Source organism: Myotis myotis, unplaced genomic scaffold (genome assembly GCF_014108235.1).
Source record: "Myotis myotis isolate mMyoMyo1 unplaced genomic scaffold, mMyoMyo1.p scaffold_m19_p_1, whole genome shotgun sequence".
In the NCBI taxonomy this organism is placed as follows: domain Eukaryota; kingdom Metazoa; phylum Chordata; class Mammalia; order Chiroptera; family Vespertilionidae; genus Myotis; species Myotis myotis.
Window position 1 is genome coordinate 163,314,601 of NW_023416313.1, and position 27,905 is coordinate 163,342,505.

Sequence of the window (27,905 nt, forward strand, 5' to 3'; positions counted from 1 at the left end):
AATCTTTTCATTGTTGCTCTGGGTTGGTCTCTGGTGACATAATGTACAATAAAGATTTTCAAGACAAAAGGAATATATAACATATACAGATTTTCATTTTCTAAAGGAGATCCAGGAACTTTCCCAACTAAAACCCTAGATTTCTGTGAAAGTTACCACCCCATTAGCTTCGGAAAACTTGACTAAATGGAAATTTAGCAAAAATGAAAAACTCTTAAAAGGGATTTTTATAGAAATTCTTGAAAAACCTATTGTTATAGTAGTTCTAATATATTTTGCTACTTTATGCACAGATAATTAAATCACTGCACTCAGCTGAACTAATATTGGAGTAGTGTGAATAAACAGTTTTGGTTTGAATGGCCAATAAATTGGTAAAAGAAAAAATTAATTGGGAGAAAACATAGATGATTATTAAGTTTTGCTCATACCATAAAATACAATAAATGTTTACATACATTTTAACACATCTATAAATTGTCAAAACTAGAGGTTTTCAATGTTCATATTAAAAATATTGAGTTCTTCGCCATCCTTTGTTATTCTCCATCATAGTACCTTATTCTTTTCTTTGTAGCATTTAATACAATTTATGATTATGTTGTGTTTGTGGTACGTATTTACTGCCTGTCTCCCCACACTATACTATTATTCATTCACTGAACAAGTAACTATTGAGTGCCTATTCAGTGAATGAGTAACAATCTGTTTCAACATGTAAAACCACACTCAGTCAGCAGATTCACTTTTGTGTGAGTGCTGCCTAGGTGTACTGGCCTACATTTAACTGTTAACTTTGCCAACACTGCAATGACAATAATGAATACATTTCCCTTAAATTATATAATGTTGTCTTTCTATTGCCTCAAGGAACTATACATAGCACATCTAAAGACAGATTTCAGAGGTCAATAAAAATCAATAGGGAAGGAAAGTGGAGATATATTCTCTCCCCTACTTCCTTTTATGCTCTTTCTCTTTTCTACCTTCATCCAATAGAAGATAGGAAGGAAACAGAGGAAAAATCAGTGAGCTGTATTGGATCTGCCTAGGACTTTTAAACTAATATTTGTATTTCAACGCAGCCACAGATAACCCAACAACACTCAGGCTAAAGACATCATATAGGATTTTCAGTGGCCCACTTTTGCTACCAGAATGTCAAGCTAAATTACAAAGTTTGTCTTTGGATCCTCTCACCTCCTATTCTAAGTAATCTCCAATTTTCTATCTTCTTACTACTCCCTCTATCCATACTCAATGTGCCCCCAGTACTCCAAGTTGACTTTTGGCTAGTCAACATTGACTACCTCACTCATGTCTTCTTCTGCCTCAATAAAAACTCTGAATTCTTGGAAGTCCCTATTCTTTTCCTAGAGATGTATATGTGATATGAATTAATTCTCACTAAGATGTGAACAATGAGTAGGCATAACTCTTATCAGAGGGGAAAGAAGTTGTTAAAATGAATCACTAACTAGAGAGAAGAGATTTTTTTTTTTTTTGGCTGCATGTTTGGGGGAAGAGAATTTTTAGCTGAATACTTTCTGCTAAATGCTTTAGCATCAGGGAATAAATAACAAACTAGGTAGAATTAACATTATTATCATATACATATCCCAGAACAACAATCATCTAGCCAGATCTGCCAAGGCCTTTGCTTAGTAGAACTACATATTACGAAAGACTCCCACACTGTCACTTTGCCACTAACCTAGGCTGATGAGCTGAATTACCATAATGTGTATCTTGCTTTTTATTTCAAATGCAGACAAATCTGCCTATTACAGTCCTTTCACATGATCGCTATCTTTATCTAATCCATCCAGCCTCTTCAGCCCCAGAAATAAAAGAAAAACCATATAAATAAAGTCAACTACACTCAAAATCCTCAGAGAAGGAATAAAGCAAGCAAGCAAGCAAGGGATGTTCTCTTTAGAACAGCATGTCCCCTTGGTCTGGGAGATAGTGCCATTCTGCCTAAGGGTTTGTGGAATTTCTCCCCACGGTGTGGTTTCATTAAGTTCTAAGTTTTATTAACTTCCAGGATGAGAGGGCAAACTACCCACAGCCAAATAAATGCAGGCACTTAAAAATAACTCACATGTGGTTTCTACCCTCCTCTCCCTCTTCCCACAAAAGAGCTGCCACTATAGCTCACTGAAAGGAAAAGGAAAAGAAAAAGAAACTCCTGAGTAATTTTACACAATCTTGAGTTCACACAAAGGAAAGGAAAATACCAACAGACTGGTACTGATTCCTAGGACAGCCCCTTGGGTTTACCCTTCAAATCCAACGACCTTTCTTTCACCAGGATGGAATGATTTTTGCTGATTTTTGTTGTATTGCCAAAAATGCTCCCAAAGACCCACATCAAAAAGCACATCTTTTAAAATTGTTACTCATCAGGTTGAATCATCTTACTTTTCTCCTACTACCTATCTGAGACAGTTATGCTGAGAGAATAAGAGTTCTGATACGGAAAGAAGGGAAGGCAAGCAATCTAGAAGCATGGGTCATTTTGAGAGCTATAAAGTCTAGTCCAAGAAGGAAGGAAAATATGACTGAAACGAACATTTACTGAAAATTTACTCTGTGCCAGGTACCCTTAGGTACTTATGCCTTAACACTTTACCTTATGTATTTTTCACAATTCTGCAATACAAGTATTATCATCCATATTTTATAGAAGAAACTCATAGAGAAATTAAATCGTTCTCCAAAAGGTCATACAGTCATTCAATTAATTTTCCTTGTTTTCAGCCCCAATTCTCACTCCTGATGCTCTTTGTTCTGAGCTTTCTTTAGCGATCTGTTGGGCTGACCCAGTTCCTAGCTTGGTGTACTCTAGGCTGCGGCTTCTTGGCTTGTTTTCTCCTTCAACTCACTCCCATCTACTTTCTAACTTTCAGAAATTTCTGGAAATTTGTTTATTGGTGACCCAGCATTGACTTCTCTATGTTGTTTTGATGCTTTTTATTTCAATGGATTCTCAGGAGAGACTGGAGTCAAATGCTGATATCTAGTCCACCATCCTGAACTTAGTATTTGTAAGGAAAGGGAAGTATCTGACAGTCTGCAGGAATTTTCAGAGACACAACAGGACCAGTCAGTCCTATTTTCTCTCATCTTTTCATAGTGCTTATAGTCTATGAAGAAACAAAGTGACCATCGAGGTAAATGCTAAGTACTTCTTTGATATTTAATAGAACTTTCATGATTATTGGTTTTTAATTTATTATATGTAGGACTTCCTATGTTGTATTACTGCATATCTCTCTGGGATAGAGTGCCACTGACTTCATTAAATGAAATGTACTCTCTCAAATAGTGCTAGAGGGTAAAAATCCCCATTCCAGGATGCTATGTTTTAGATCTTAAATTGCAGGTGTTTAAATCACAATAAAATTGGAAAATAAAAAAAATTTTTTTAGAGGATGGGGGGAGAGAGAGAGAGAGAGATAAACATTAATTCGCTGCCTCTCATACATGCATGCCCAACCAGAGATCAAACCTGTACTGTAGGTATGTGCCCTGACTGGGAATCGAACCCACAGCCTTTCGGTGTATGAGACCACACTCCAACCAAGCCATCAGGTCAGGGCAATTTTAAAGTTGTTAAAAACCCTCAAGTTAATCAATTAACAAATGAATGTATATGTTGGAAAATAGTGAGGCTTCTTTTAGGAACACATCCAAATGCATTATATAGTGGCTTATAACAGAAACACCTCACTCAGGGCTTCAGTTCTCTTGTATAGCAGTTGAGAACTAAGGGGTGGAGATGCCAGATAGTTTCCCAGCCTGATGGCCTGGATAGCTATTTGGAATATAGCTATTCAGCTAAAATGTCAAGTTATATACCAGAAGACCCAGTGATTACATTTTAGAAGACCTAGATGCTGAGTTAATATTAGGTCAAAAAGTAACACAGAAGGGGAGGAACTGATTGATATATTAGCCAAGAGTGTCAGTGTCTACACAAAATAAAAAACAATAAAGGGAATACCCATACGACTGTCAGCTGATTTCTCAACAGAAACTTTGCAGGCCAGAAGGGAGTGGCAAGAAATATTCAAAGTGAAGAATACAAAGAACCTACAACCAAAATTACTTTATCCAGCAAAGCTATCATTCAGAATTGAAGGTCAGATAAAGAGCTTCACAGATAAGGAAAAGCTAAAGGAGTTCATCACCACCAAACAAGTATTATATGAAATGCTGAAAGGTATCCTTTAAGAAGAGGAAGAAGAAGAAAAAGGTAAAGATACAAATTATGAACAACAAATACGCATCTATCAATAAGTGAATCTAAGAATCAAGTGAATAAATCATCTGATGAACAGAATGAACTGGTGACTATAATAGAATCAGGGCCATAGAAAGGGAGTGGACTGACTATTCTTGGGGGGGAAAGGGGTGTGGGGGATGGGGGAAGAGACTGGACAAAAATCGTGCACCTATGGATGAGGACAGTGGGTGGGGAGTGAGGGCGGAGGGTGGGGTGGGAACTGGGAGGAGGGGAGTTATGGGGGGAAAAAAGAGGAACAAATGTAATAATCTGAACAATAAAGATTTAATTTAAAAAACAATAAAAAACAATATATTAATTCTGGTTCTTTAAGACAGGTTTTGCTGAAGCTACCTAAATGTCACCTTTTGGGTTCTGAGCAAATGACATGTGGTCATATGGCACTTCACATAATAGTAAAGGCAATTATTTTATATGTATTTTTAAAATAAGCAAAAAAATTAAAAATAGTAACACAGCAAGAAGCAGTTGTGTATGATTATATATGATTTTAACCTCAACTAAATATTAGTATCTGTTAAAAATAGAAAAATAAAATGTGTTCATTATTAAAAAGAAAAAAAAATCAATGACACTTGTTACAACATGGTAAAAAACACTTTATTCACGAGGGGAAGCTATTGAGATAGGCATAGGGACCACTGCAATGGTATTTTGCAGTGGGGGAGAGAGTTTGGGCTCAACTCTGAATACTGTAAGGACAAGTGGGAATTTATAGCCAAGAAGCAGGTTGGGAGTCTGTGGGTGGAAAACTACTGAGGAAACATCAGGAGGAAGGGGGATTCTGGTAAAACTGACCAAACAGAATTCTTGTGAAGACAGGCCGGGGTGGTGAGACATCACCTGAAGGATAACTGGCAAGATACTGAGAGTGGGAGGCTTGGGAGAAGGTTCAGGAGACTGACTGAAGTGTGATTAAGCAAAGAATCTTTGTCAGCATTTTCAGAATTGTGTTGATACAATGGCCTCAATGAAGGTCAGCCACACAGTAAATGTTATACGTATTATAATAATACTTAAAATCTTGGCCACAGTAGCCTTGGTTGAAATAACCTGAAGTAAAAGAAAGAAGCTAATGCTCATTAATGAATTAAACTCACATAATTTTGCTTGATTCAATAAACTGAAGGTAAACTTTTTTTCTGATAACATCATTAGGACATAGGGAAACCATTTACAAATTAATGATTACCATATAATTTTATATGTGTAAACTGTTCAGCTGGCTGGGCTGAAGTTCAGTACATGGGAAGATATGTATCTGAATAAATGCTGTTCACCCATTTTCATATGCTTTGTTCATCTATTTCAACAGGCTTATCACCAGAAAGATTTCAGCTAATCAAAGGTTATAGTCCGTTGTTGGTTTACCATAAGATGTTATAATCTAAAAAACACCTCCCAATTACCTACCTAAGCGATGAAATCCAAAGGTGAATCTTTTGGTTGGTGATTTTGAAGACAGCCACAAAGCAAGCAGGGTCAGTATGATAGCACTTAAGTCAGTTAACATATGAAGTGCATCTGTCATGACTGCTAGGCTATTTGCAATGTATCCACCTTAGAGTAAGGATAAGAGGGAAGAAGGAATATGTTAACTAAAATAAATGTAAGTAATAAAGCCAAAAATATGTAAGATCCTACAAAACATGAACTTCTAACTAAATCTTTATCCTATTACAATGAAATCAAGGTAACTGAAATTTGATGCAAAACATTAAATATGCATATATTTTTCTAGTGACAATGTCCATTTCTATGAATAGATTCTCTGAGGAGTCAACAACCTTAAAGAAATTAAGAATCACTAAACTGGAGCTAACACATAAATAGGAATTTTGTGTTTTAGCACTGCAGCTTTTACTCAACTAACTATCCTACTCTTAGTGAAATTAATAACCACAATATCTACATATTACAATAAAGCTGAAGAAGAGGTAGGTACTCACTTGTTTGGGAGAGTTTGAACATAAAATTAAACTGAAGAAACTCATCAAATGTATAATAGTTCAAAACAAAAGATACAAATAACAGATTCATTTGCATACATGACAACAATGTCTTCTAATAGAGGAATAAAAGGTGGTATTTAAAATACACAATTTAAAATTTTATATTGATTTTTCTAGACATTTTATATACACACACATAATTTCACATATATATCTCTGTGTGTAAAAATATGTTGTTCCATTATGGTTATATAATTTTCCTATTACCATTCATTGTGTAAGCTTTTATAATATAATACAGAGTATTCAAACTTTTATGGGTACCAGAATCATTTGGAAGTTTTGTAAAACTGCAGATTGCTTGACCCGACTCTCAGAATCTCTAATTAAGTAGGTCTGGATGGGACCTGAGAATTTACAGTTCCAACATGTTCCCAGGTGATGCTGATGCTTCTGGGCTCAGAACCACACTTTGAGAATCACTGTTACACTGTACTAGTGGTTTGTGCACATTGAAAGGAAACTAAGAAATATTTTAATATCACTATTCACTTTTTCTCTATAATAGAATGTCAACCAAATTCACGATTGACAATGACAGATGGAAACACATGCATGCGATTGGTGCCAGCAAGAGCTTTATATGTATCAACGTTTACATTGCCAGTGTGCATCATATGTACTGGCCGGTCGGTTGGTTGGATGGTTGAATGGACGGTCGGTCGGTCACTTAGCCTTTTATATATATAGATAGTGGAACTTCATGGTCAGGGTGTCTTGACATACTAGTGTGCTGGGTTGCTGATCCCCCTATTTCTAGGATGACTGTGCAGAGCCAAGAGCAGCAGAACTGGAGGCAGTGATTTTGTAGTCACATCCACATACTACAGTGTGTTCTACACAAATATCATTTTTTATGTACAGTAGGTCCTCGGGTTATGTCAGAGATCCGTTCCTACAGCACGATGTAATGTGATTCGCTGTAAGTCAGAACCCATCTACATAAGCACCTACGTCACTCACATGGAGCACATACACAGCAGTAATGAAGTGAAACAGTAAAAAAAATTTAAAAGAAAGATAACAATTCCTGACCTTTACTTGTGGTAAATAAATAATAAAAAACATAAAGCACATATGTACATATGTTGAAATGACAGAACTTTTTTTTTATTTTATAAATACTGTAGGTGGGAGATGGCGACGTAACCACAAAATGATGTACGTCGAGTCTGACGTAACCTGAGGACTGCCTGTATTCCCTGACATGAAAATGCTGGAAATCACTGTGAGAAAATACTCGTTGGTAGTTAGTAACATGGGGCTTTGGAATCTCAGAGATTCTAAGGTAGTTACTTAACATTTTTGAACCTCATTATCTATAAAAGGAGGTTATGTTAAAGCCACATTGTCCAATAGGACTTTCTGAGTGATGGAAATGTCCGTCTATACTGTCCAATACAGTAGTCACTAGTCATATGTGGCTTTTGAACATTTAAAATATGGCTAGTGCAACTGAGGAACTGAGTTAATTTAATTTAATTTTAATTAACCTAAATTTACAGAGCCACATGTAAAAGGCTAAGTGACCCACCGACCATCCGTTCAACCATCCAACCAACCGACCGGCCAGTACATATGATGCACACTGGCAATTTAAACATTGATACATATAAAGCTCTTGCTGGCGCCAATCGCATGCATGTGTTTCCATCTGTCATTGTCAATCGTGAATTTGGTTGACATTCTATTATAGAGAAAAAGCGAATAGTGATATTAAAATATGTTGGTGATCATCAGCAAAAATAGCAGAGTAGGGACCTCTGAAAATCATCTTCATAAAAGCAATAAGAACATGGACAAATCAGCTTATTTAAAACTCTGGAAATTACCTGAAAGCTGTTATAGGTAGCTATTATTCTAGGGAAATAGCTGAATCTTGGTAAGAATAGTGGGCTCCGTGGCATTTCCCCATTTGGTAACCTTGAACACCAATAAGTGGCAATCACAGTGAAAACCTCAGCATGGCAGCCACTGCAAGGGGTAGAATAGGGTTGGAGCTCCTTAAGAGCCCCATTCCCAGAGCACTCTCTTTATGTGACCTTGTCTCACGGTTCCCTGGAAGACCATACTGGCCAGGCTGTTTTTATTTGACTTGACTTGGAGTTCTGCCCTGTGCAAAAACAATCAGAGGCAATAGATAACAATGTGTTCCCCGTGTTCTGAAACTTCAAAATAATGTACCCAATCTGCTGGGCTTTTGTTGACTCTTTCAATCTGGAAATGTATACCTTTCAGTTCTGGGGACTTTTTTTTAACTACCGTAATACCCCCTCATCTGAAGGGGATGTATTCTAAGACCCCTAGCGCAGTGGTCGGCAAACTGCGGCCCCTTGAGTGTGGCTCTTCCACAAAATACCACGTGCGGGCGCACACGTACAGTGCGATTCAAACTTCGTGGCCACACTCAAGGGGCCAAAGAGCCGCATGTGGCTCGCGAGCCGCAGTTTGCCTACCACTGCCCTAGTGGATGCTGGAAACTGGATAGTATTGAACCCTATATATACTATATTCCTATACACAGATACCTATGATAAAGTTTATGGCTTCTCTATGGCGTATTTAAATCGTCAGCACCACAACTCCTGCATTTTGGGACCATTATTAAGTAAGTAAGGGGTATCTGAAGACAAGCACTGTGGGTATCATGACAATCAAAAAGGCTACTAAGTGACTGTCAGGATGGATAGTGTGGATGCACTGGACAAAGGGCTAACTCACCTCTTGGGCAGGATGGAGCAGGACAGTGTGAGATTTCATCATGCTAATCAGAACCATCGCAGAATTGAAAATTTATAAATTGTTTATTTCTGGATTTTTCCATATAATATTTTTGGACTATGGTTGACCATGGGTAACTGAAACTGTGGAAAGTAAAACCACAGATAAGGGGGGGACTACTGTATGTTGCTGATTTCTTTCCTTCTGCTTTCTTTTTTCTTTAAACTCTTATTACTTGGCGTTTGGACTAATATACTAATTTTCTTGCCTTTTTTCTCCTATTATCCATTTCTACTTTTTTGCTCTACTCTTGTCAGAGATTACCTTAGTTCATCTTCCAACTTTTCTGTGGAGTTAAAAATATTTTGTGTTTTTATTGTTTAAAAGCTTAAAAAAAAAAAAAAGACAAACTTCACCTGAAGCTATTTTCTCCATTGATTTTTAGACAGTGTGGAAGGGAAGGAGGATGGGGGGAGGGAGAGAGAGAGAAACATTGACATGAGAGAGACACATCGATGGTTTGCCTCCCACCCGAGGTAGGAGCTGGGAACCCACAACTAAGGCAGGTGCCCTTGACCGGGATTCAAAACCACAACCCTTTGGTCCTACGTTCTAACCACTGAGCGACCGGCCAGGGCTAAAAGCTCTTTTTTTTTTTTTTACTCCTGAATTTATTTTATAAAGCAGCAAGATCAGCATCTCCTGGGAACTTGTTAGAAATGCAAACTCACAGGCCAGATCCCAGAACTACTCAATTAGAAACTGTGGCCCAGAGTTTGTGCTTAAGTTCTCTAGGTGTTTCTGATATATTATTAGGTTGGTTCTTGACTTTCCCTACTGCTTGCTTAGGAGTTGGCTTTCTTGGATCTATTAAGGCAGTTACCTCCTTTATCAGCTTCTTTTCTAGTTTCCCAAGTTTGTGTTGCTGTTGCCTGCTCTCCAGTTTTCCACATCTGTGTGGATATACAGATCCCTTTATTGTAGTTTAAGAGAGGCTTCCGGAGAGAGTACAATTAGATGAGTGAGTTCATTTGCCATCTTTACCATCTTTGCACTCACTTTTTAAACTTGTTCACTTTCAATAAAAATGCAGTTGTTAAAGTAATCAATAACACTGTTATTAAACTCAAGGATACTTTAGTTCTCATCTTATTGGACCTCTTGCAGCTTCAACTTATTTATTGCCACTTTGAAATGCTCTCTTTTCTTGGATTCTGAGATACCTGTTTGCTTTCTGCCTGATTTCTAAAGTTGGAGTTCCTCCAGACTTGGGCTCTCTAGGTGACTTTTTCCATTCCCCATGGCATTACGTACTATATCTCCACCTTGACCTCTTTTCTGAACTGTAGACTCATATGCTCACTAGACATATTTACCTGGCTATTTCACATACATATGATAACATGTTTGAAACAACCATGGCTAGATCCTGCTCTATATATTCTCTCTGCTTCATAAATGACATACATTTCCATACACTTAGCTGCTTAGGTGAAAAACTTCAGAATCATTCCTGACACTGCTCTCCCATCAACCACCATATCCAAACGACTAGCTAAGTTTGTCCATGTCACCTCTAGAATGTTTCTCAATCAGGAAGTACATTTTTCTCCAGCCACTTTAGTCCAAGCCATAATAATTTCTTGTCTGGATCTCTGCAACAGTTTAGTTGTTTCCATTTTTGCACCCTCCAATCCATTCTCCAAGTAAGAGCTGGAGTAATCTTTTAAAAAGGTAAATCCTAAACATGTCACACTCTGCTTTTAAAAGCCTTCACTGGCTTCCCATTGTATTTAGAATTAAAAACTACACTCATTTAATACGGTCCATTTAATACAGGACCTACCTGATCTGGTTCCCAGGCCTCTTCCCCTCTTGTTTACTACACGGCAGTCAAACTGTTTATTCTCTAACACAATAAAAACGAGCTCAACAAAAATTTAATGAGTGTCTACTCTGTGCCAATCATTGTTCTAGGTGCTGGGAATTCAGCTTATATTTCAGTGGAGAAAGACAAGATGTTAAACAAGGAAATATAAAACAAGAAAATATACAAAAGAGATCATCTCAGCTGTTGAGGGCTTTTATAGTTGGGGAGGGAACAGGGAAGAAGGAAGGTTTAGTCAGTCAGAAAGGTCTCTCAGAAGTACCTTTTGAGATGAGACGTGAATAACAAGAAACCTGCCAAGAGAAGATCTGGGAAAAGTCCATCCACAAAAAGCAGTATTTTTCAAACTGCAGACCCTGCTCTACTTGTGGACCCATGAAATCAATTAGGTGGGGTGGAACCACAATTGAGAAAAATATATTAGAAGACATCACATGAAATAAAACTTTTGTTTCAGTTATACATGTGTTTATACATATGTGTATCGGTGCATACATACATAGGTATGATGCACACCTACCTACACGAGTCACAGTGTTAACTGTATTTCTTACTCTAGTGACCTCAAAAAAATCTGTGAAGGCCCTAAGGGCGGGAAAGAGCTTTGTGAGTTATAGGGGAAAGGTGGCCAGCATGGCTGAGCACTGAGGATGGTATGAAATGAGGTAGGAAGTGCATGTAACTTTCCTACATTTAACCTCCAACCAGCACCTCAAATCTGGACTGCCACCTCTAGTCTCATCATGGTTCATCAGCAAGAGACACTGTGGCAGGATGGTCTCTCTGCGTTAGTGTCACTGTGTACACGGTCACTAGGACAAGTCAGCAGTTACACTAATGTGACACTGAATTCTCTAAGCAAAGAATGTATTTCATTGTGAGAGTGTATTACTTAACTAAAAACTGAAAAATCAACCAAGTTCATACACCCTGGGGGAGCCATTTTCTGGTGCCTTTCAGATTTTCCTTACAATGAAAAACTTTCAGGTTAGTTGGTGGTATTTAATTTTGCAAATCTCTTGGCTATAAATCTAATAGGAAGTAGCACAGAGACCACCTAAGTCAAAGGTAGAGAAAAAAACGTCAAGAGCCTGGGACTGTAGGTCTGACTCTTCCATTAACCACCCCATTTCCTCCCAACTTCTTGAACCTCTCTGGCCCTCCGATTCCCTTTGAAAAAGGGGGTGGAGGCTGCAGGTGTTCGGGAAGGTCCCTTCATACTGTAAAATGTCACGGGGTTCTAAGTAACTTTAGAATTTTTTTTTTTTACTATTTTAAACGTTGCAAGAACTAACCTGGTGTTCGCTCACAATTCTTTTGGAAGAAAAGAGGAAGTTGCATGGCGTACCATGGAGGTAAACAATAAATCTATGTTTGTACTTAGACTGACCTGCACTTTGGAACTGTGTGGACTTCTTGCACCCCAAGAGATCAGTATCTTGAGAAAGGGCAAGAAAGTTTAAACCTCCAATCCCGCGCCCCTAGAGCTGGACACAACGGAAACGGCGAGTGAGTTGGCCACACAACTCACCTACGAGCTCTCCAACCATGAAGAGCAAGTAGAGAACGGCGGCAATGGCCAACCTGGTCTTCACCTTTCTCTGCTTCAGCAGCTCCCTGCGCCTGCTGCAGGTGTCGCACGGGTCCACCTTCAGGCTCAGCTGGCTGTTGGTCAAAGGCAGGTCCTGGTCCAGCAGGGAATCGTCGTCGGCCTGGAGCGCCGGGTGCGCTCCATTAACAGGCCTCTCCGGGGTTTCGGAACCATCGTCCGCCACCACCACTCGAAGTTTGTTAAACCGAGGAAGCCCCTCGTCCCCCGCCTCGTCCGAGAAGTCAAAGGCGCTGTTGTCATTTAGAAACAGCGGCGCGTCGTCCTTCCTCAGCAGAGATTTGAGGCGCTTCCACGCGCCGGATCCGGCCATGGCAGAGGCGGCGCGCCGCGCGCGGAACGGCTCGCGGCTGGCACGGCCGGCGGCCCCGACTTCACCGGTGCGCCCGCTCCCGATGGCGCCGCCGCGCGTCCCTCCCCATCCTGTGGGAAACGAAACACGGTAGCGATTAAAGGCGCCCCATCACAGCCCACAAGTTCCGAAGCCCGGGCGGCGGGGGGCGCAGGGCCAGCGCGGAGGCGCCGCGGCTCCGCGAGGGGGCGGCGCGTCGGTGTGGGGCGCCGCCGCGGGGCCGCCGCTCATCTCCCCGCCCCCGCTCGGCTCGGGGGCGCCCGGCTCGCGCGGCTCGGCCCGGAGCCGCGGGGGAGCGGGGCCGATCTCGCCTGCAGCGCCCGCAGCTCCAGGCCGGCTCCGCGGGTCTGACAGGTCCGCGGCCCGGCGCCCGCGGCCACCGCCTCTCCCCGCCCTTCACGGGCCCGCGCGCGTGCGCCGGAGCGGCCGCGGGCGAGGCGTGCGAGGGAGGGGTCGGCGCGGGGACACGCGGGCCGGCGCGCAGGGCTGCGGCGCCCGCTGGGGGCGGGCAGGGGCGCGCGCCGCGTCCCCGGGGTCCTCGCCGGGTCCTGGCTGTCCGACCCCGCGCGCCCGCCTCTGCGCGGGGGATGCGCACGGGCGAAGCCCCGGTCCCGCGCGGCCCTCCCGCTTCCCCTCGTTGTGAGACAGACGGCGGAACCCGGGTCCGCGACCCAGTGGGTCGGGCCGAACGGCCCCGCTGGGGCTGGGAATTCGCTCCGCGCACGGAGGGCCGCGGAAAAACCCAGGGTCGGGTCTCGGCTGGGGGTGCTCGGCAGGAAACCAGTTTCGCCCTTTTTCTAAGTGGGAAGTCAAGCAGCTTTTCTCTCCCGAGTTGCTGCCTCTCTGGCAAGTTGGCAACATTTGCTGCACAGTCAGGTCAACTCGGAGAGGGCAAGGTTTATATCTATGATCGTCAGCTGCTCTGTGCCTAATACATAGTTACTATTTTTTTTTTAATCAAATATGCGTTGTTCTCTTTGTGCTCACTCCACCTTCCTTTTGCCTCCAAGTAGTCATAATATGGACTAAACCCAAGCACAGAAAATCTAGTAGAAACATCTGTTCTGGTCCTTGGTTCTGCTTAACAAGAAGTTAAAATTCATTAAGTTCTGAGAAGAAGCTTCAAATTTAGATCTAAATTTTAGTGCAACGGGAATCCCTCCACCACCATCACGGCGAATCCCTGGATGGATTTTAGGAATTTGGGAGGTCTTAAACATAGGAGCAAAATTTTGTGACATATGTATTTTCCTGAGTAAGTCCCTTAGGCTTCATCATATTCTCAAATGGGGTTAAATCTCAAATAAGATTTAATACAGCAATAAAAAAACAAAAACACTGTCAGGAGAAATCTTAGCTCAAGCCTCTAGCTTCTACTTGGAGTTGAATTATAGTACAAACTCCTATTTATCCAGTGTTTATAAATGTTGTATTTTTGTTTGTTTATTCCCCCCCCCCCCATGGATTTTTAGAGAGAGTGGAAGGGAGGGGGAGAGAGAGAAACATCAATATGAGGGAGACACATCATGTGCCCTTGATGGGAATCGAACCCAGGATCCTTCACTCTACAGGCCAATGCTATATCCACTGAGTCGAACCGGCAAGGCTATAAATGTTGTATTTTAACAATAGTCTACATGGATCACCAAATTTAAAGTTACAAAAAATACAACAAAAAGTCATATGAAATATCATTTTCCTCTGAAGATTCAGATGACACGTTAGAATTTTGCGTCTCAGGTGCAAACTTTTGGATTCCAGAAGAGTCCCTCACTTTTGCAGGCCCACAGTCTTCTTCTAGAGCTGTAGCAATGGGAGTCAGGTTAGGAAACCTGGGTCAGAGAGCCCATGGTTCCCGAGACCCAGAATATTCAGTACTCGTGGCACTTAGGTCATTATCAGCAGAAGGCAGAGAGCTTACTGAAGGTTGCTTTCCTAACCCCAAATCTCTTAATCCACCCATTTGGGAGTAGGTTATTGGTTATTTTTAATTTGTTTATTGCACGGCCTGAAATTCTAATGATACAAACAAAGAAGCAAATATTCCAGGAGTGCGATAGCGCTCTCTTCAGTATAAATTCTTCAAATGAGATTCCTTATAAAGAAAGGGGGAGAGATGTTTTCTAGAAAAGTTGAGGCGAGAACATTTTTATTTTTATTTTTATTTTTGCTAGTGTTTTTTATTGCTTAAAGTATTACAAAGGGTATTACACATGTGTCCTTTTATTTTTTATTTTTTAGTATTTATAGTAAACTTTGTTGGGAAGTTTCTGCATTCCAATTTATTTTAACTATTTTGCATAACTGGGTACCTAAAGAGAGAGATGGGAGGGCAGCCCAAATCTCCATGGTGACTTTAGGATAGGTTCAAAAATTCTGTGATACGCTCCCCCTCAAGAGGTGAAGCTTACTTCCCCCTCCCATTGAGTGTGGATTGCTCTCAATGAATAGCTTATGGGTCATAATGAGCAGACTCTGGCAGGAGTGACAGTGTGTGACTTATAAGAATAGGTCACAAAAGGCATTGCAACTGCCTTCTTGTTCTCACTCTAAGATCACTTGTACTGCGGGAAGCTAGAGCTACCATGTCATGAAGACTCGGGCTTCCTGCCAACAGCCATGTGAGTGAGCAATGTTGGGAGCAGATCTCCCTAGTGAAGCCTTCAGATGACTGCAGTCTGGGTGATGTTGACTGAAACCTCACCCTGAGCAGAGCCTGAGCAGAACTACCCAGGTAAGCCACTCCACGATGACCCACAGAGTCTTTGAGATAACAGATATGTATTGTTTTAAAATGGTGAGCTTTGGGGTAATTGGTTACAGAGAAGTAGATAACTAATAGACTCCATGTCAACTTCCCTTTGTACCAGAAAAGATACTTTTCTTATTCTTTAATCACATGGACTCTTGTCCCTAGGCCTACCTTTGGGTTAGGGGAATGATTTTTTTTATCATTGAACTTTAAAATGGGCTAAATAAATAGACTTCTGTGAATAGTTTTAGAATGTAACCACTATTTCCAATCTTATTTCTATGTATTCAGAGCTTATGACAATAGGCAAATGTACTATTTTGAAATATAACTGTTCATAATCTGGGGACTGCCTGCAGTTCTGCCAGCTATTGCTCAGGACACCATTGTTTTCATCAGTGACTTCATATTCCTTTCTAGTATGAAGGATTTTTCCCATGGGAAAATGAAAAAAGTTGCCAGCCACTTAGCCCATCTCTTAATCAGGTAACCCATAATACAGAGATTATTTAGGTAATAACAGGGGCTTGTCAGTTAAATTGCAAGACACATACCTCGGGGCAATTAACTGCAATGAATACAAACTGTCCTATGTCAAAACCTGTTTTCTGGTCCAGATATCTTTTGGAACAAATGACAATGCTAAGAATTATACTATAGTTAGCATTTACTTAAGGCTTGTTTATGTGCCAGGAATTATGCAGGTGCCCTGACTTATATTAGCTCATTTAATCCTTACAACCTCAATATGAAGAAGGAAGTGATTCAAAGCATGGGTCTTGGAAACAGACTGCTTGTGTTTGAATCCTAGCTCCATCATTTACAGTCATACAATCTCTGGCAGACTGTTTAACCTCTTTGTGCTTCAATTTTCTTAGCTATTAACTGATAATAATAGCACCTACTTCACAGGGCCATGGTTAGGATTAAATAAAATAATGTATGTAAAGCATGTAAAACTTAGCATGTAAGTAGTCTGGGCTCAGTCAATGCCAGCTATTACTATTTTTTAAGTAGATGAAGACACAGTGTCCTAGGGAGGTTAAGGAACTTGGCCAGTGTTGTGCAGCTAGCAAACAGCAGAAACTCAATTCCAGATCAGTTTGGCTTCAGAACACCGGCTCTTAAATTAACCATTACTCCATAACCTCCATACTGATTTCCACAGTGGCTGCACCAGTGTGCATTCCCACCAACAGTGCACAAAGGTTCCCTTTTCCCCACATCCTTACCAACATTTGTTGTATGTTGATTTATTGATGATAGCCATTCTGACAGGTGTGAGGTGATATCTTATTGTGGTTTTAATTTGCACTTCTTTGTTGTTTAGTGATGTTGAACATCTTTTCATGTCTATTAGCCATCTGTGTGTCCTCTTTGGAGAAGTGTCTATTCAGGTCCTTTGCCCGTTTTTTTAAAACTTTGATTTGATAATGAAGAATCTTAAGGTGTTTTTTTGTTTGTTGGTTGGTTTTAATAATTTTTATTGGTGTTTAGAGAGACAGGAAGGAAGAGGGAAAGAGAAACATGGATGTGAAAGCCTAACATTGATCAGCTGCCTCCTGCATGCCCCCTACTGGGGATTGAGCTGAAATCTAGCCATGCGCCTTGACCATTGAACCAGCAACCTTTCACTTAATTAACTGAGCCACATGGGCCAAGACTGCCCATTTTTTAAATTGCATTGTTGGCTTTTTTGTGTTGAATTGTATGAGTTCTTTATAAATTTTGGATATGAACCTCTTATAGGAAGTATTATTGGCTAATATCTTCTTCCATTCAGTAGGTTGTCTTTTCATTGTGTTGATGGTTTCCGTTGATGTGTAAAAACTTTTTAGTTTGATGTAGTTCCATTTGTTTATTTTTTCTTTTGTTTCCCTTGCCCAAGAAGATATATCAGAAAAAAATATTGCTAAGAGAGATGTCAGAGGTTTTACTGTCTATGCTTTCTTCTAGAAGTTTTATGGTTTTGAGCTTTACAATGAAATCTTTAATCCATTTTGAGTTTATTCTTGTATATGGTGTAAGAAAGTGGTCTAGTTTCATTTTTTCACATTTATCTGTCCAATTTTCTCAACGCCATTTATTAACTAGACTGTCTTTACCCCATTGTATGTTCTTTGCCTTCAGCGATTCCATTTCTGGGTGTATATTAGAAGAAACCCAAAACACTAATTTGAAATAATATGTGCATCCTTATGTTCATTGCAGTGTATTTACAACAGCTAATATCTGGAAGCAATTCAAGTGCCCATCAATAGATGAGTGGATTAAAAAAAAGCTGTGAGATATATATATATAATGGAATACTACTCTGTCATAAAAAAGAGTGAAATCTTACCACTTGCAACAGCATGGGTGGTCCTAGAGAGTATTATGCCAAGTGAAATAAGTCAGTCAGAGAAAGACAAATACTATATGATTTCACTTATATGTGGAACCTAAAGAAAAAAATAAACGAACAAGATTGAAACAAACTCATAGATACAGAGAACAGACGAATGGTTGCCAGAGGGGAGAAGGGTTAATTCTAGAGCCACTCCCCTATGGCACCCATCATGCCCCACATCTAGAGGAGCCCATTTGAAATACCCAGGGGGAACACTTTGTAAAGTATATAATTGCCTAACCACTATGTTGTCCACCTGAGAGTAATACAAAATATTGAAAAGTATAGGTGAACCTCCCCCCCGGCCCCACACACACAAAGTAAATGTTTCTATGGATTTCTCTAGCCATGTCTATCTAAAAAGAGAGGGAATAGGAGGTCCCAGGTGGGACGGATTTAAGGACTGAGCACAGTAGCCCTGGAGTCTGGAGATGGTGGCTGGGCTAGGGGAACTTGAAGATGAAGGCAGAAGGCCGACTTTGGAAGTGCTTGGGAATGCTTCATCATAGACAAGAATACCACATGAGAATGTGGAGAACTGGTTTCAGCTGCTAGTTTTGCCATCCAGTCACTGTGACTCCCAGCAGTATACTATTGCTGAGCTCATTTTCTTATCTGTAAAAAGTAGAAATAATATTTGCCCTCCCTATTTCATAGGGACACTAGACGAATGAGATTTTGTATGTGAAAGCATTCCCTTACTTACTTTACTAGAGAGCGTTCTTAAAGACCATGCCATCTGAACCAAACTGCAAAGCTAGAGTATGAGCAAAGGCTGGTCTTCAAGAATCCTCCACTTGTATCTGTCCCTTCTCAGGATTGCTGAACTCCAGTCCTTGGTTTATTAAGGACATGCTCTGACTTATTTAGATTTCTAGATCACCACTATACACATTACTGTTGCGATTACTTCATTTCTATCCTACGCTGTTTTTTTGTGTCCATAGCACCTAGCATTATACTTATAGTAGGAGCCCTGTAAATACACATGAATTAATATATGGAAATATTGTAATCATAGAGAGTTAATCCATAATTTTATGAATTCATATATGGAAATATTTTAATCATAGAGTTAATCCATAATTTTAAATTTCCCTCTAACATTTCTGTTTCTTTAAGCTGGTATGTAAGGTCATTTCTAAGAAATTCTTAGTGATTAGATCATTCTGTCTCATGTTTGGAGATTATTAATACACTAATAGTCAGTTTATATTTATACTAGACTTATTTCAAAGAACATTGTAACATTGATGAATTAAGCCGGACAGAGAAGCAACTGCAAACAAAGTGACTCTTTTTGTGGGTCTAACAACTTGTGGCTTTAAACAATGAAGGCCATTGTTTCAGAATTCCCTCCCGGGGTTATTGTGGGGATTAATTTCATTAAAATCTGCAGTGTTTTGAGTTTTTCTCAGAATTCTTTCATAAATAAAGATGGCAATAATTTTTTTAAAAAGTGTCATTATATTGGTCTTTCCAGAACCAAATGCAACAAGTTCACCTGCTATTTAACTCCCTATTTTCCCTGAAGAAAAATCCCAAGACTAGGCCAACCTAAATTACCTTTAACAGTTTTAAATCTACTACCAGAGCACACATGCCTGACTAATGTTTAGTGCCCTAATCACAAAGATCTTGGTGTATGATTTACATGACACAATAATGCCCCATAATCACTGTGCCCCATGGTAGTTAAATATAAATTACTGTAATTACTACAGTTTTTTTTACTGACCAACAATGTTTTACTCTCTTCTTTGTTATTTATATTGTAATAATTCATAGTCTGCTCACTGCAAGGGTTTAAGGAAGCTTTCCCTTTAGTAGTTCTTCATTGTCTCCAAATATGGTAAATGTTGAAAGTTTTACCTGATACCAGCTACCGTTTAATCCTCACTGTATGCACAGAAACATCACCAGAAAAACAAGGGGAGACTTTGATCCAACTCTTTTTTTTAAAATATATTTTATTGATTTTTTACAGAGAGGAAGGGAGAGGAATAGAGAGTTAGAAACATCAATGAGAGAGAAACATTGATCAGTTGCCTCCTGCACACCTCCTACTGGGGATGTGCCCGCAACCAAGGTACATGCCCTTGACCAGAATCGAACCTGGGACCCTTCAGTCCGCAGGCCGATGCTCTATCCACTGAGCCAAACCGGTTAGGGCTTGATCCAACTCTTTACCAGCTGAGTTTCCTTAGAAACTCCTCCTCCTCAGTCTCTCTTCTGATCCTAACCCTGAGCCCAGTGGCCCACCGAGGCCATGCTGTCCCCCTCCCTGACCCAGAAGGAACTGCTCTCAATATTCTGAGTGATGGCCATGAGGCAGCAGAAACTCTGGAGCAGACCCAGGTGAAGCCTGGGGAACAGCAGGATAAGAGGCCCATTGTAAGTGAGGAGCCTGCCTGGCAGGTTATCAACTGCCCTGGTTTACTTGGGACAGAGGGGTGTCCAGGCCATGGGACTTTCAGTTTACTAGGATGAGTTTACTTCTCAGGAAGAAGAGACTCCAGAATCCTGCTAAGGGCTGAATCTTTGCTGAGCTGGGAGAGAATCTTTCCTGGGAAAGATACCTTGTTCGGATTGGGTCCTGCAGCAAGCTGGGCTGGGTGACCTCAGGGAGCTCTCTGGACGTGGCTCCTATTACATTGGAATGAAAGCGGTCAGAGCAGTCAGAAAGGAAAGCCAGTCACACCCAGGCAGCGCCCTGCAGGCCACAACCATGTTAGAGTCACCAAGGTCCCAGGTGAGTTCTGTAGCTTTGCAGGTACAGAAACTACACCCGAGGATCAGGCTGGGGAAATCAGTGTATGCCTAATTGCCCCAGAGACTGAGTAAATTACTTTGTGGCTGATATGTTAGTAATCCTGCGGGATATACCTTTCCTGTTGCCCTGGATGCCCTCTTGACAGGACCAGTGACATGAGAAACCAAGTTACTTTAGAACCAGAGCAAAGAAGACCGAGAATTTTAAATGACATTGTTCCAGGCCTCCTGGCCTTTTGTGCTTCTATTTATCTGCTGAGCTGCTCTTCATCCTCAGCGTCTGGCTCACTCCCATCCAGCCTTCAAACCTTGTGGATTCTGCCCAACTTTCACCCTCCTTTCTGCTTCCTCCTCCTTCTCCCTCCTTCCCTTTTTCTTCCCTCTCTTCCTCTATTCTTTCCCTCCCCTGACTCCTTGTCTCTTCAACAAATATTATTTGAATGTTTTCATATTCAGTCATAGACACTGGAACTATAGTGCTGAATAAGACACAGTTTAGATCAAGTATGTCAAACTCAAAAGCTAACACTGGCCAAATAAACAAGGCAAACCTGCAGGCCGAGAGTTTGACATGCTCGGTCTAAATTATATCCTCAGTAGTCCTGTGTACACATCCCAATCCTAAATCATTATTACTAATTTTCCCTGAATTATGTGCAGACTGTTGATATCTATACCTATATGTAGTTTTTAAGTGAAAGTGAAAAATAATATAGCCTTTTTTCTTAGTTATATTTTAGTCTAGTCTTCCTGAAATCATTCTCTTAGGCCCCATTAGGTGGAGTCTACAGAAAACCAACTTCAACCATTGTGTAGTGATTTTATAGTCTAGGGCAGGAAGTTCACTTAATATTACTCTAGCTGCTTTTAGTTGTGCTGAGTTCTGAGTTGTGATCTCACAGCTCATTTTATAAATAGTTTGGATATTTTTATCCCAAAGTATATTACTTAGTATTTATTCCCACTAAAGCTTATTTGCCAGTTGTCTGACCACATGGTCAGATTTATCGGCTCTTTGGACTAGCCCAGCAAACTTTTTCTATAAAGGGCCAGTAATAATATCCTTTTTACAGCAATACCCTGGCGTCAGTCAGCTTTTCAGCTCTGCTGTTGTGTTGTGAAAGCAGCCATAGGTGATGGTAAATAATGAGTATGGCTGTATTGCATAAAACTTTATTTATGGACCCTGAAATGTGGATTTCATATAAGTTTCACGTGTCACAAATATTAGAGTCCTTTAGATTTTTTTCCCCCCAACCATTAAAAAAATGTAAAAACCACTCTTAACTTGTGGGCTGCCCAGAAACAGGCACAGGCTGGATTTGGCCTGAGGCCTATAGTTTGCTGACCCCGATCTAGGCCCATCGTTAGTTGGATGTGTTGTTCAGATTTTACTACATTCTCTCTCCTCCAGATCATGAGCCCAGGTCTTACTGAGTCTCCTCCCACATAGATGCTTGAGGCTCTTGACTGGGTTCCATGGATCCCTGCTTCCCAACACTATTAAAGCAGCTACAGTTAGACCAACTGCTCTCATAAAGGTGTCCCATAATCCACCAGAGGGCTCTGCTTGTGACTCTCCAGATCTCCCAGTGGCTCCTGTTAAAATACCTTGGAGTTTTCAGAATGGAAATCTGACTGTGTCTTCACCCTTCCCTACACCTGAGCTGTAGCCACTCTGAACTTGCATTGTTTGGGGACCACAACCATTGTACATGCAATTGTCTCATTTGAAATGCTTTTCTTCACCATTCCTTTACCTAGTTAATTCTAGGTAAATTCTAGAGCCACTCCCCCATGGCACCCATCATGCCCCACGTCTATAGGAGTCTCTTTGTTGCATGCACTGATGTCTCACTTGTAATTTTATCTTCATTGGTGGCATTATTAGACTAATGGCTGCTTCTAACTCCCTTGTTAGATTCTACGTTCCATGAGAGTAGAGGACTCTATCTTTGTTGACCACTGTGTCTCCTGCACCTGGCCCTGTGCCTGGTACATAATAGATGCTCAATAGGCATTTGTTGAATGGAGAAATGGGAGCCACTAGACCTCAGCCTATTGGCTGGGGCATTACTGTCTATGATAGCCCCCTTCCCTTACTAGCAGAGCCAGCTTGGATGAATTACTTGATGATCTCTTTGATCCTCAGTTTCCTTCTCTGTAGAATGGGGGTAATAACTACCATAATTGGGCCATGGTGACTTAAATGAGATAATGTGCCTGGCACATGGCTTACCCCAGTTACTGTTAGATTAATGTTAATTCCCCTTTCCCCTTCTTCTCAATGACATCAATTCCATCTCCTGGTAACCTGGCTCACAGAAACTAATAAATACAGAGCAGAATATTGTGGGTATGTAAGAAAATGTTGACATGTTTTGGAGATCCACACTGAATGAAGTAAGTGGGGATGAATTGACTTGGGATTAGCACTTACTTTAAAATATCTTAGTTTTTAGTGAGGCAAAATCTTTAGTGTGGGGAAATCTTGATAATGATTGAATCTGGTTAATGGGTATCCTATACTATTAATTATACATTATATATATATGTGTGTGTGTGTATATATATGTGTATATATATATATATATATATATATATATATATACACACACACACACACACACACACACACACACATACTGGAGGCCCGGGGCACAGATTTGTGCACCAGTGGGGTCCCTTGGCCTGACCTGTGGGGATCGGGCTGAAACCAGCTCTTTGACATCCCCGAGGGGTCCCGGATTTCAAGAGGGCGTTTCTTGGGTGATGCACCCTGGAATCAGGCTCCCTCCTCTCTGGTTCTGGTGCGTCACCCGAAAACCGCAGCTGCCAAGTCACCGCAGCTCGGCAGCTCCTGCATTGAGCGCCTGCCTCCGGGTGGTCAGTGAGCATCATAGCTACCAGTCAGAGCATCTGCCCCCCTGGTGGTCATTGCGTGTCATAGCTACCGGTCAGATGGTCAGACGGTTGGATGGTCGCTTAGGCTTTTATATATATAGATACTATTTTCTCTATATCTATGTGTTTGAAATGTTTTGTAATATAAAAATTTTAATATAAAGAAAATGACAATGATTTGTAGAGAGAAATAAAATAAATAGCCTGGATATTCAAGTTACCTTAACCAGGAATTCAACATGGAAAGCTAATTTGATTTAAGACTGCTGGGAATCCTAGCAAGGGAGTTAGCTATAGGCTCCAGGCTTAATGGCCCCAAGCTCTGGGGTCATTTCCACCAAGGAGATCCACTTCTGTGGGACTTGGCAGGGCTCCCATTCCTCAGACGTGTTTGGAAAGACATTGGCTTTTTCTGAGCTGCCCTAGTCTGGATAGAAGCTCAATATTCTGCCTGTTGGTCCAGTGCTCTTGTAGGACTTTATCTGTGTTTAAATCCAGAGCATCATCTCACTGCTATATTACTGTGATTACTAATATTTTTGTGACATACTGATATGTTACACAAAAGATTACTGTTCTACTAACAATACAAAATGACTGAACCATCCATTTCTGTTTCTACATCTTTCTCCAAACAATTGATTTGATTTCAGCTTACTAAATTACAACTCCAATAATGTCCCACCTTCATAAGAATACTCCCAGAATATCTTTGAGCACCCCCAAAACTCTTCATTTACTCACAGCTTCTTGCTTTTACTCCAACAGATAACTGATTCCTTCCTTTGCATCTAACTTTTGTTGGCATCACTCTCAGAGGATGGCTTATTCTCTCATTAAAAATCTCAAGGGGAAAAAGAAGAAAAAAAGAGGGGAAAAACCCCCCAGAAAAACAAAACAAAACACTTGTTCCCTCGCCACCCAGCCATGTCGCAGATGGAACTGTCCATTATCCAGCACATAGCACAGTTAAGGTCCAATCAGCCCAAGACCTCCAGAACAAGCCTGTCATCTGACAAAATCAGACTACTTACTACTTACTGACTCACAGCGAGAGGGTGCACTCCAGAACTGTGAAGTGCCGTCCTTACAGGAGACGTTAGCAGCTGTATTGTTATGGACATGCTTAGATTGATTACAGAACAAACTGTCCTCATATGTCTACTGATGAGTTAGTGCAAAAGGGATCATTTTTAGAGAATGAAAGCTTGCTTCAAGAGAGCAGAGGGCGGGCTCCGGAGGCTTCTGGGTCTGAGCTCTCCATGTGACTCACATACTCCTGGACTCTAGTAGTAGTTCCCTAGGGCAACAACACAGTCCTGGCTGTCGCCCGGAACTCCTCTCTCCCCTTCTGCTCTTCTGTCCCAGGACCAGTTCCAGGGACTGTCTCAAAGACTTAGCCATCTGGTGCCTACGCTCATGGGCTTCTCCCATTGTACTCTCTGTCCCCCAAGTCAGGCACTTAAATCCTTCTCCAAGCAGGGGCAGTGGGTGACAGTGAGAGGGGTGTGACAGTTGTCGCTATGGCTGCCAACAATGGCAACAGGCATCTGTTTCTCCCGCTTCTAGTCTGGTTTTGCTTTAGGACCTCTGAACTGTTGATTCAGCTAACACTCCTACTGGCACCGCTTTCTATCAGATCTCTTAGGGGTTGAAACCTGAGAAGCAGCAGGGTACCCTGAGAATTCCTGACTTTGAGGTTTGACCTGTCTGTTCAACTCTGGCCAGCAGCAGCTCCAGGAATGACAGAGACTGCTAAAGGGAAAGGCGCTAATGATCCCTCTGTGGTTAACTAATTGTGCTCAAAGGCATAATTTAATTGGATCCTCTTTCAGATCTGTGAGATAGTTATTATTCCTATTTGAAGAGATAAGAAACTAGGGCACTGTGAGGTTAAGTAATGTGTTTATAGTCACAAAGTTAATTGGCAGTAGGACCATGATAACAACTGAAGGTATTCTGTTTCCTAGAGGAGTTTATCTATATCTAAATCCAAGAATTTACTAAACTATATTTCTTTAAAGATGTTTTTATCCTCACCTGAGGATATGTTTATTGATTTGAGAGAGAGAGAGGAAGGGGGGACGGAGAGAAAGAAACATCAATGTGTGTGGGAGTGGTGGGGTTGGTGGGAATGGGTGGTGGAAGATTTTTGTTTTTCATTTTAGATACTTCTGTGCACTCTAAATTTTTAAAACATGTGCAAGTATTCTACAAATTAAAGAAGTTTTAAAATATAAAAAATAAATACAAAAATATTCATTCATGAGTAATTGCTTAGTCATATGTAATACTATGCAGGCAATAGAAAAAGTAGGTACATCTATACAAATTTTAAGTAATAAAAACAAATTGCAGAATGATATGATATAGTTAGGATAATACCATTTATTTCAAGTGTGTGTGTGTGTGTGTGTGTGTGTGTGTGTGTGTAGGTAGGTAGGTAGGTAGGTAGGTCAGTATATGTGTACACCACATTGGGAGGATACATATCAAAGTAATATCAAAGTGGAGAGGAGACAGACTTTTTTTTTTTTACTAGAGGCCCGGTGCATGAATTAGTGCATGGGTGGGGTCCAGCCAGCCCACTCTGATGGGGGCCCATGGGGCCAGGCTGGAGGTGGGGAGGGGCCATGGGCAGTTGGCCAGCTGCTCTGTCCCCAATCGGAGTGTTGGGGCCGATCGGGGGTTGGGCCAGCCAGGGTGGGGGGCCCGATCAGGGCCCAGATCAGGCTGGTTGGCTGTTGCAGTGTGTGTTATAGCCATCAGTTGTTCCGGTCATTCTAGTCCAGGGGTGGGCAAACTTTTTGACTCGAGGGCCACAATGGGTTCTTAAACTGGACCAGAGGGCCGGAACAAAAGCATGGATGGAGTGTTTGTGTGAACTAATATAAATTCAGAGTAAACATCATTACATAAAAGGGTACGGTCTTTTTTTTTTTTTAGTTTTATTCATTTCAGACAGGCCGGATCCAGCCCACGGGCCGTAGTTTGCCCAAGGCTGTTCTAGTCGTTCCACTGTTCTGGTCGCTGGACACACACACACACACACACACACACACACACACACCAGAGGCCCGGTGCACAAAATTCATGCATGGTGGGGGGAGGTTCCTCAGCCCGGCCTGCACCCTCTCCAACCCGGGACCCCTCAGGGGACCCCCCCCCAACCATTGCCCCACGATCACCCAGCAGAGGGAGGCCCTGGCTGGTTGGCTCAGTGGTTGAGCGTCTACCTATGAACCAAAAGGTCACAGTTCTATTTCCGGTCAGGACACATGCTGGGCTTGTGGGCTCAATCCCCAGTGTGGGGCGTGCAGGAGGCAGCCAATCAATGATTCTCTCTCATCATTGATGTATCTATCTCTCTCTCCCTCTTCTTTCCTCTCTGAAATCAATAAAAAAATATTTTAAAAATTAGTTTAGTGTATTCAATTTAATTAATTGATTTAAGTGGTAATTTTTCTAACAAAATTCAGTTAGAGGACAAGTGATATAGTTATGGCCTGGACAAAGATGACAAGTGTGGTGTTACTTTGATTAAGAAAGTAGGATATAGTTCCTGATTATCTTACTGTTCTGGCTTAACAAAGTTCACAGAATATAGGAGGTTCTGCCATGTCCAGTGAGATTAGGCAGATGTAATAGAAGGAACACTGGGTTGACACATATTTTCATCATAAAAGTTTTCTGGTTGGTCCTCTTCATCTTCATCAGGAAAAACACATAGGGAAGAGTAAATTTTCACAGAAATCCTTATATGCAGGCGGTTTAGAATCTCCGATCGTTACTGAACATTTTTTTGCGTCCATTTTATTGTCCTTGTGTCCATACTTCCAGTCTGTATGCTGGCGTATCTATGCTGCTCATTTTCCCAGGCATTTTAGTTCCAGGCCAGACTCTGTCAACATCACTAGTTGAAATAGCTCCAGGTCTCCTGTGGGTTTTCATTTGACTGTAAGTAGCAGGTTGGCCATTCCTTGTAAACCTTTCCCAATAGTTTTTTGCTGTGACATTCATGTACTGCCCTGGGTGACAGTGAGCAGCGTAAAGAGGAATCCTGGCTTTACTGCAGCGTTATCTGTTACATGAAAGATTTTAACTTTCTGTTTTGGAGGCAGATAAAATTCCAACATTAAGTGGGATTGCTGGATCATATGGTAGTTCTATTTTTAATTTTTTGAGGAATCTCCA

At 41.2% G+C, this 27,905-nt stretch overlaps 1 protein-coding gene across 10 annotated transcripts in view; it reads right to left on the reverse strand.

Annotated features, from left to right (window-relative positions):
- SLC30A4 (solute carrier family 30 member 4) overlaps positions 1–13,293 on the reverse strand; it is a 29,959-nt gene extending 16,666 nt beyond the window's left edge. For 2 of the 10 annotated variants that reach the window (XR_004966200.1, XM_036300377.1), the window contains exons 1-2: positions 12,465–13,287; positions 5,726–5,872 (exon numbers count right to left, since the gene is read on the reverse strand). Coding sequence is in view for 8 of the 10 variants with exons in the window: in XM_036300377.1 (XP_036156270.1) it covers positions 5,726–5,872; positions 12,465–12,855 (538 nt within the window). In the remaining 2 variants the exon portion in view is untranslated. Of the gene's footprint in view, positions 1–4,885; positions 5,217–5,240; positions 5,366–5,725; positions 5,873–12,464 lie in introns of those variants that run through there. The other 8 variants (XM_036300424.1, XM_036300410.1, XM_036300401.1 and 5 more) reach the window with 7 other exon arrangements.
- Positions 13,294–27,905: the final 14,612 nt, after the last annotated feature.